This window comes from Austrofundulus limnaeus, unplaced genomic scaffold (genome assembly GCF_001266775.1).
Source record: "Austrofundulus limnaeus strain Quisiro unplaced genomic scaffold, Austrofundulus_limnaeus-1.0 Scaffold34, whole genome shotgun sequence".
Taxonomy (NCBI): Eukaryota; Metazoa; Chordata; class Actinopteri; order Cyprinodontiformes; family Rivulidae; genus Austrofundulus; species Austrofundulus limnaeus.
The window spans coordinates 1,153,195-1,163,174 of NW_013952436.1; the positions used below are offsets into that span (position 1 = coordinate 1,153,195).

The 9,980-nt window shown below is 41.4% G+C and overlaps 3 protein-coding genes across 4 annotated transcripts in view; all 3 read left to right on the forward strand.

Moving 5' to 3' along the window:
- LOC106515970 (ectodysplasin-A) overlaps positions 1–2,980 on the forward strand; it is a 13,521-nt gene extending 10,541 nt beyond the window's left edge. The window contains exons 3-8 of one of the 2 annotated variants that reach the window (XM_014006070.1): positions 396–434; positions 602–772; positions 1,097–1,125; positions 1,252–1,303; positions 1,863–1,993; positions 2,297–2,980. In XM_014006070.1, the coding sequence (XP_013861524.1) occupies positions 396–434; positions 602–772; positions 1,097–1,125; positions 1,252–1,303; positions 1,863–1,993; positions 2,297–2,560 (686 nt within the window). In that variant the 3' untranslated portion in view covers positions 2,561–2,980. The remainder of the gene's footprint in view (positions 1–395; positions 435–601; positions 773–1,096; positions 1,126–1,251; positions 1,304–1,862; positions 1,994–2,296) is intronic. The other variant, XM_014006071.1, reaches the window with a different exon arrangement.
- Positions 2,981–3,549: 569 nt separating this feature from the next.
- Positions 3,550–7,109, forward strand: LOC106515973 (tumor necrosis factor ligand superfamily member 13B). Its single transcript, XM_014006075.1, has 6 exons — positions 3,550–3,925; positions 4,053–4,140; positions 4,266–4,322; positions 4,421–4,533; positions 4,625–4,769; positions 6,686–7,109. Exons 1-6 carry the CDS (start codon positions 3,737–3,739, stop codon positions 6,799–6,801), a joined length of 708 nt encoding a protein of 235 aa, XP_013861529.1. The 5' UTR covers positions 3,550–3,736; the 3' UTR covers positions 6,802–7,109.
- A 160-nt stretch (positions 7,110–7,269) lies between these two features.
- Positions 7,270–9,963, forward strand: LOC106515971 (leucine-rich repeat-containing protein 32-like). The gene is made up of 2 exons (XM_014006072.1): positions 7,270–7,697; positions 7,816–9,963. Exons 1-2 carry the CDS (start codon positions 7,530–7,532, stop codon positions 9,685–9,687), a joined length of 2,040 nt encoding a protein of 679 aa, XP_013861526.1. The 5' UTR covers positions 7,270–7,529; the 3' UTR covers positions 9,688–9,963.
- The last annotated feature ends 17 nt before the right edge of the window (positions 9,964–9,980 follow it).

The window sequence follows — 9,980 nt, forward strand, 5'->3', positions numbered from 1 at the left end:
ATGCATGCTTAAACAAACACGTGTACACACACTTTCATCTGCCTTCTCCATCTGGGCCTAATTCAAAGAAAAGGATTTTGGCAGGATGAAGTATCTCTCTAATGATCTTCTCCAGTTCCACTGCCTGTGAATGCTTAAGGCACTTGTTCATACAGAGGAGGTGAAACCACACTTACAAATTACTACACTACGAGATACCGCAGACTGGCATACCTTCACTGTACTGTTCACAGCACAACATTGGAATCTGGTATTTTAGCCTTTTTGTTTTTTGTTTTGTGTGTGTTTTGGGATACCTCCACAGAATGAACCAGATATTTGAGACGTTACCTGAGCTGATAATCGTTACGGAGGACGTTTCAGGCTCTTAATCACTCTGGTTTTGTTTCTTTCAGAATCAAATGGAAAGGAGAAAAGGAAAGACAAGAAGAAAGGTATCTTTTCTTCTGTTCTCTCGCGCACTGATGAGACAATTTTCTAGAAGCATCCGGAAGAGCTCATCTAGTTTCACTAAACATCCTGGATTAAATTGGATGAAAAGTTTTCAGTATTTTGTTGTGTCCATCACCGCATTCTTATTCTTGCTTCTCTTTCTCTTCAGGGAAGAAGAGGCCCGTGCCGGGGCCCCCCGGTCCTCCGGGTCCTCCAGGCCCGCAGGGGCCACCGGGCATCCCTGGAATCCCTGGTATTCCAGGAAGCAACGTTATAGGGCCTGCAGGACCCCCCGGACCTCCTGGGCCACAGGGACCGCCGGGCGCTCAAGGTCCAGCAGGTATAAAACCTCCGGGCGGAATAAGATAACCGAGACCCAAGCCAGACTGTGAAAACGAGCCGAGAGATTTTCCTCTTAGATTACCGCTTTCCTTCTGCTTTTAGTCGCTTTCCCACACTTGAAGGGGGCTCAAGTTGTCAAAATTGATTAACTCATTGCCTGCACTGCGAGATCGTCTGATTCAGGATGTCAAACATTGTGCAGAATAGCAGTGATTTATCTTTAAACTATGTCAGTGTTTGTTTTGTTTAATCACCATTTCTCCTTTGTTTCTTTCCAGAGTTGAACAAAATTTTTATTCACGTCTGTCTCTTATTGTTGCAGGGGTTCCCGATAAGACAAAGAAATTCCAGGTAAGGATATGTCACCTTTTTTTTGTAAATTTAATTTGTTCCTCTCAAGTTTTTCTCCTGTTTTCCTTTCTTCACCCTTCTATTTTATAAGAAGCAAATTAGTCATCGGAGCTCTTTGTTTTCCAGCCGGCAGTGGTTCATTTACAAGGACAAGAAACAACAATCCAAGTCCGAGAAGGTGGGATCTTTGTTCATGCTCACTCAGAGTTATACTCCTGTGTTTGACACGAAGTAATGAGCAGGAATTATCCCTGTCAGTGCTGTTTGTCAAACACACAATTCTGGAGTTAGACCAACACACATGCCTGCTAAACCTCAGAATCACAAGAAAACAAATACGACTTCTTTAGAAGGCTGGCATGCCCGTGATGGTTTACACTACAGATTCGGCGTGCCACATTTTAGGATAGTTTGTTCTTTGCATGATAACCTTTGTGGAAATATAACACAAAAGCAGTTTTTTTTATTTGTTTGATCACTATCTACTGTAATATTCAGCCAGATTATTGTGGCTTTGCAGTAATCCTACTTTCAAACCAAAAGTTACCAAACCTCAAGGCTAAAAGCCTCGCATGCTAACAGATTCTGCCGCATTTTCTTTATCGGCCCAAAAGAAGCGTAAGCATCATTAGCAGGTTTATATTTTGTCAGTGCCGAGCTCTGGTTCGAGTTAAACACCGCTGMGAGCTGTTTATGTTGACCGTTTGCCTCGTCTGTGTTTGTTGTGACATGTTTAGATCTGTCTCAAGGCGTCCTCAGGAACTGGAAGATGGTGTCCATCAACAAAGACGTGTTCAGAATGAACCCTCGCACCGGGGAGCTCGTGGTGCTGCTGGACGGTGTCTACTTCATCTATAGTCAGGTAGAAGTGAGTACGGTCCTTGACGTAACTCTTTAAAAATAACAATTCAAAGTCAAAAAGCAGCTGGCAGTTGATCTTAAAAAGCTGCTTGCTTTGTTAATGTTTGAGCTACGCTACAAGACGGATTTCTTTTCTCTCTCCCGGTGGCTGAATGTGAAGCTCCATAACTCATGCTCGTGTCAGCTGCTCTCATACTGCAGCTGTTTGAGCTTTAAGCAGACCCTTAAATGATTATGTGCTCTTGTTTTGATTACCCCTCTCAGTCTCATGTGAATTTCATGTCTCCTCCCCCAAAAACTCTGCACCCAGGTGTACTACCTCAACTTCACGGACATCGCCAGCTACGACGTGATGGTGGACTCCAACCCATTCCTGCGCTGCACGTGCAGCATCGAGACGGGCCAGCGCAAGTTCAACACCTGCTACACGGCTGGGGTGAGCCTGCTCCGCTCGGGCCAGAAGATCTCCATACGCATCGCGCATGAGTACACGCTCATAAACATGACCAACCACACCACCTTCCTGGGCAGYGTCAGGCTCGGAGAGGCTCCATCTGCTGGACAGAACGGATAACTGCACGGCCCTCTGAACGAGTTCGACAGCTGCCCCCGTTAGTCCAGCTGTCTGTTCGGCCCGTCCCGCCTTCATGTTAGGATCACGGCGTTGATTAGAAGGCCCATGTCTCGCCTCGGTTTAGAGGACGCTCTGGACTTTTAAAAAGTAGARGGAGGTGACTTTTGTTCACTTTCAGATGTCTTTAATAATAAAAGGACAATAAAGACTGTTTTGCTTCCTTTAACTATGATTCTATGCAGGCAAGTAAATCCTTGGCAAACCCACATATCCTCATCAAACACAAGTTTCTATTTATAGCCACCCTTTTGTGTCAGCATCTCTCTTTATAACAAGGAAGGACACTGTGCTGACAGTAGTAATTACACTTCAAGTGCTGTTGAATGATAATCTTGTATCTCCAAAAAAAAAAAAAAAAAATACACCGGCTATTTTTGAAATGATTTATTTTTTGTGCGTGTTTTTTATGATTATTTAAGCATTTTATAAAATGGGGTAAAACCTCCATGAGCGAAACGCTTTGCAAACTGGAGTTAGAAGGTATTCAAAGAGCAACAGCACTATATATTTTTGCACACATTTGCACTACGACGTCTCTACAGAACTCTAGCAATACGTACCCCNCTATTTAGTTATGACTGAATCCATGTAGAAAACAACAGTTGTTAATACAAGTCTGTACATAATGTATATAAAATGGGATATACTTTTGTAAATGGAGCTGATTGATGAATTAAAGTGTTTTCATTTCTCTGCCTAAACCTCGTCTGCCCCTTTTTTTTCCAGTGTTTGCGCAGCCGGCGGTATTCTTTGAAAMGGTTCCAACCCACTCGCTTTTCTTTTTGCACCAAGCTGGCACGAGCGCTGACAAGAATAAATGATGTTGTGCGGAGCAAGACCCCCCACCCAAAAAAAAACTTTTTTTTTCGTCTATTAAAAATGTGTCTTTTTACATTGACTGCAAGTTTCACAATACGCAGCGGAGTTGGCTGTGGCTTCAGCACTTTAAATGAGTTCCATCTTGAGAGGCAGCGAGGGGACAGTTCCTCATTTAGAAACGAATTTTGAAACTGCAGATTTCCGGTCTATTCCTCATGAGTGTGTCTGACCTCGCCCTTTTTTTTTTTTTTTTTTTTTGAGACTCTTGGGAAATATCCAAGTCTGTAAACCTTTACTATGCTTTACAATACCTTTTTAGCATCGCTATCCATTTTTATGTTTTGCTTGAGCCTTCTTCTGCTACACAGAGTTAGTGTTTTAGAAAGTGATTTTCATAACCTCCAAGGAGACGTAATTCAACCATTAAATCGGCATCTTTCTGAGGGCGACGATGGAAAAATGGCCAAGATGTGTCAAACGAGGGAGGTATGTCAGTGATTATATGCAGCATGGAGTCATCTTGGACATTGCACTGCTGAGATTTATGCCATTAGCGAGTATTCAGATTGTGCTGCAATAATAAATTTTATCGCAACGCTTTGTTTTCTCTCAGGACACGAAGCCAAGTGTTTTCCAAAGAGCTCAGTGTTCTCTGAAGATCTCTTCTAGGAGAGTAAAGAGGGAACCGAGCAGCTGCAGAGGTGGGTCGGAGCTCCAAACGTGTTGATTAGTTACGGTCTACTCTAGTAGTGGGACCATAAACAACGTATGCAAAGTTAATAGAATTAAAGCGTRAAGTTTATCTCCCCCTTCTTCCTCTCGCCAGCTCCGATATCTTTCCTGCAGTTAAAAGCTAACACAAACAAACAGCCAGAGAGAAGAGGTAAAACTGAACTCAAATCTTTGGCTTYGGTTCTTCACCCAGGTTGCCATTGTTTTGAATACGTGTGTCTTGCCTTCCCCCCCTCCCCCTGCTCCAAGGAAATCTAACCGTGATCCCCTGGACTGTTTCTGTGCAGCGAGGAAATGCGATTTCACAAAGGGAAAACAGGGTTGTTGTCCAAGAAGATGGTTATTACTTGGTGTTTGGACAAGTACTGTGTCATTCCAAATCGAGCGTAACGAATTTGATGCTGCAAATGATTTGTTCCAACTATTCAGCTAATGTTCTGTTCGACTCCCCAGGTTCTATTTGAAAGCCGGGGCGAAGTTATGGGTCATGTCATTCAAAGCTGGCGCTCCACCGAGGCTGGCAGGAGATCAGCAGAGCTCTTGCGCTGCCTGCAGGATACGTCTGATGAGGCTTATCACAACACGTGCTACACTACAGGTAGGTGAGATGCTGGATTTTGGGGTCCTCGAATAAAGATGGTAATATGGAAGTCCATTTTGGCCACTAGAAAAACATGTCACATGGTATGCCATACAGAAAATGCATATACTCAACACAAACGAAACTGTGCGTTTGGTAGATTATATCTTTATTGTAACAATGCTTTTATATCACCTGACTGGCAGCACCTGGGGGTACCAGAAGCTCAAAACAGCTGTCAATATGGCAACAATAAAATAAGCTAAGATTTGGCTAATTTTTCATGTGTTCAACCCACATACTCAGCTCTACTGCTCATCCCACAAATGCAAGTTCTGGCACCATTTAAAATGGAATTTAACAGGCTTTCCAATGGCATAWGATTTATTGCCAAGAATCATTGTTATAACAAAGAAATAATCTACCAAACATAAATTTCCCTACTTTTTGTGCTTAGTTTATATAGCCTAAMATATAGTCTTTTAAAGAAAGTTATAAATTTGAGTTTCAAAGACGTCAGTATAATACAAAGTCATCAATGTTTCCGCTATCATTAAACAAGGGGGGCAGCCCATCCTCCAAATGCGACCGCCCAAACGTGCCTATCGTAATCCAACCAATCCAAGCCGTCATAAGGTACAAAACCATAAATGTGTCTTTAAAGTCAGTATTATGAGTTTAAAAGTAACACTGATGACTTTTAAACTCACAATACTGACTTGGAAATTTTGATATACTATTTAACTGTTATTATTGGCAGTAGGCTTCCATTCCAGCTGTTTTCCAGAAAAACTGAGAGATGATGTGTAGACATAAGAGAAATGGACCAATTGCCTCAAACACCAAAAACGTGTTTTCCCCAAACGACGTGTCATTTTCTTTCAACTTGAACAGCTTAAACGTTCCTTGCTTCTCTTTCAGCAATGATCCAAACATTTATAGCTAGAGAAAAAAATATACAAAAGAGTGAAAGAATTGCAAGAAATGCTCCTACGTAGGCTGATGGGACCACTAAATGATTTAATGTGTGTGGAAATCCTGTATTCCTAAATGGACGTACCTTCACTTTGTCGCCCTGTTTGAACTGCATCAGTCATTCCATGTCAGCTCCACCAGGGGCTCCCACTTCATGGTTCTGTTCTCCAGGTTTTATCGGTGAAAGACAAATTTATAATTTAGTCATAAGGGATTTATTTATCAAGTTACAACTTATACAGTCACTACTCAAAAGCTATGAAAAAAATCCAGCAATAGTTGTTTTATAGCTTTTATATAATAAACAAGCAGGGGCGCCACAACAGAAAAAAATTATTGGCCTAAGCTTTTGCCTGTTTATTTTTAATTTCCCCAAAAACTTAACATAAATCACACATAGTTTTTAACAAGTCCAAAATATAAATATATATATATTTCATTTGAATTTTAAGGTTAAATGAAAAGTTTTCCTGAATAGGAACTAAATGTTTAAAATCCATGTTAACATTGGGATGCAGGGTCTCAGGAGGTCATATGCATCTTTTTTTATTTTTTTATTTTTTTAACAAATATAAATTTAGGAGAGATGAAGTGAAGTGAATGACAACAGAGACCAGGTGTAAGTGGGTGGGTCAGAACCGGAGAGTGAAGTTTAGTTTAGTTTGACTGAGAATGCCTGGAAAACACAGGGAGGCAGAAGAAAGAATGGGAACACAAAGAAAATACAGAAACTAAACATCGTAAGAAATAAATGTGAAAAATAAAACCTCAAAACAGAAAACTGAACACTGAAAAAAATGGATGATAAATTACATCACTAAAAAATCCCTAAGGCAGAAAAGAAAAAAACTATAAAATGAATCATTACAGGTGAAAGTAATATATGAGGGCTCTTATTTGGGTTAAATGAGGGCGTTTTTTTAAATTGACACAGACATTTTGTGTGTTGTTTGTTGCAGGCATTGTGCACTTGCTTCAGGATGATGAACTGGAACTCGTGGTCACAAACCGACCTTYGGCTCTGATCTCCATGGAGCCTGACGCAACACATTTTGGTGTCATACAGCTCAACTGAAACAAACGCGTGTGAAGATGATAAGTGTTACAGTGYCGATGCAGGAAATGGCTGACTGACACACAGCTGTGTGAGTGGACGCTGATAAAGAGTTAGAAGGAAAACCAATAGAATCTGATATTGATGCCATTAATGTACCGTACCTATTTGTTTTAAATTGTCAGTTTTTAATTTAACCTTAAAAATTAACTGTTCAAATAACTGCCCGCTCCCCACCAGTTGTGTTTCCTGCTGTTTCTTTTGTTTACCACCAAGTCCTTTCATCGGTCTTTTTTTAACTCGTCTCTTTTTATCTCCCCACGGCTTCCCTCCTACTCCACCACCCTGTTGTTCGTGTTATTTGTTCCTCTTGTCTATTTTAGGAATATATCCGCTTTCCAAATTGGTGTCAGGAACAAACACATATACAGCTTTTAGGTCTTTCCTGACATAAAATTCAAGAACACTGTAAATACCGTAATGTTTATTTCAACTCATTTCATGTACATAATGTACAAAACTCACTGTTTGAATTGCATTTCTCATTTTTTTTTCTATTTTTAATTTTTGCAAAACCTGATGAATATGGTTATACTTGTCTAAAATCTTTCTTTTCTAGCTCAAATGAAAAGGTTTGATGTGTTTTATGCTTTAATAATGTGATATGTCATCACTAAAGGGACCATTGTCTAAAGATAGTATCCAGTGTTTATCTGGTGTCCACAGCTGTTTACTCTCTCACTTTTTTTATGAAGCGTGGCTATAAGAGTTGGTGTCAAAGTGGGCGAGCTGACAGCACAAGTCAGTTTAGCAGCAGCAGAGGGAAAATGGTTGGACACATTTTCTCTACTCTCTTACTCCTCTGTTCTCTCAGCCATTTCTTTTATACAACTGGAGGGACGTATTTTGCGCCAAAGGTAGGCTCAGTTTACATTAAATATTGTCTTAAAATGAATTCATTCGGAAGGCTTGGTTTTGASATTCTAAATGGCATCCGTTTGTTTTTAATATGCTTACTATCCCTCTAATTTCAAGAACCAGTCCTGGAGCAACCAGAACCTCTCCTCTGTCCCTCTGGATTTGGACACGAGGCTCAGAAGACTCGATCTGTCAAATAACTTCATCAGACAGCTGCGCACACTCGCTTTGCCGAACCTGAAGCAGCTGGACCTGAGCGGCAATCAGCTGGATCTCATCTCYGAAGGCGCGTTCGAAAACCTGGCTCACCTCGAACACCTGAACCTGTCCAGGAATCGACTGAGCGTCCACCTTGGCAGYAACAGCAAAGCCCTCGAATCCCTCGGCAGGCTGAGGAGTTTAGACCTATCAAAGAACGGTTTGAGAGACGACGAAGTAGAACTGTTACTTAAAAACAAGTTTTCTCTTGATCATCTCAAGATGACCGGTAACTCCTTGACGAGGCTTTCGCACCACTTATTCAGGGACAGTAGACTTTTAAGAGCCCTCGCTATTGACGAAAACCTGGTATCGGAGATAGCAGAGGGGACATTTGAACAGCTGAGCCAGTTAGAAACCCTGAATTTGGCTAAAAATAGCCTTGCACACATTTGTGATTTTAAGCTCCGACAAGTTAAACATTTGAATCTCAGCAGAAACTCTGTGGAGTTTTTTGTCACAAGTGAAGACGACCAGATGTATAGCCTCGAAATTCTTGATCTGAGCCACAACAAGCTTCTTTACTTCCCAATAGTTCCCAAAATGAACCGATTAAAGTTTCTACACCTGCAGAATAACATGCTTGGTAGTTTAAATTCAGAGGCTGGGATGGTTTYGGAGACTAACGCTCTTTATGAGGAGATCGTAAATGAGAGAATGGTTATAAAAAATCAGCTCCATGCAAACTGGAGGCTGATGCCACTAGTTTATATTGACCTGAGCTTCAATCAATTCACAACTTTCCCTCTTGAGACTCTGAGCCTGCCTCCGTTTTTAGAAACGCTGACTTTTAGCTACAACTGTTTACAAAGCATAGAGTGGAACGTAAGACGTTTTAACTCAGGAAACACTCGTCAGCTGTTTTTTCACTCTTTAAAGCACCTTGACCTGCAAAGCAACGGCCTTTTGTACATATCCCCCTTCTTCCTCAAGGCGCTCACGCACGTTGAAACGTTGAACCTGCAGGACAATTTTGTGCAACCTTGCACTTACGACAACAATTTTGATAGCCCCCCTTCTGCATGGCAAATCAATCTCACATCCTGTGCAACATTTGGGCAGCTGAAGACACTTAAACAGCTCAATCTTAGAGAAAACAGCATAAAAATACTTCCTTTCAACGCTTTTCAGGGAACTTCTTTGATTTCTCTTGACCTTTCCAAAAACCCACTCGTGGTAATGCCTGAGAGGGTACTGGAAGGGGTGCAAACAACCCTCCAGTCTTTGACCATCAGCGAGACAAACATGAGCAGCTCCCATTTGTCTTTACCCTGCATGCCGGCATTAACGGAGCTGAACCTATCGAACAACAACCTTGACCGGTTACCCAGCGGTTTAGGCTGCTCTCCTCTCCGACTCATAGACATAAGAAACAACACTTTTAGGACTTTAAACCATTCACTGCTCCAGACTTTATCCGCAAACCTCACGACGATGTTTATCAGTGGAAATCTGTTCAACTGCTGTGACAGCACATGGATGACCGTCCTAAACGAGACGAACGTTACGATGCCTGACATCGGTGAGGCTGGCTGCTTTACCCGTGTGACAGGCTTGATGATGACAGAATACCTGAAAAGCCCTTTACTTCATTGTTTGTTTCATTCAGAGGCACAGGGTGTTCAATTTGTGCAAGCAGTCACAACTATTTTATTCATAATTGTGTTACTGGCGGGGCTGATTGGGTTCAGTCGGAAGGTGTGTTGTGCACGAGGATCTTGTATAGTATGACATTTAAAGCCTGTTTTTACAGTTTTATTTTGCACAATCTACACAAGATTTGCATATGGGTTGCATTAAAGGCCATAAACCACATGTACGCTGGAAGGAAATTGGAGAATCAACCAGAGTTCCTGAAGATAACTCCAGGGAGTTTAACTCGACATGATCCAGTTTCTCATCAGCTTGATGTCCATAAAAAACAAATTTCCCTTTTGATAAAATACGGAAAGAACTTCCTGTATTTTTGGCTCGTGATTCAACTCTCACCCTGATTAAACTTTCTTAAAAAAAGCACACATATA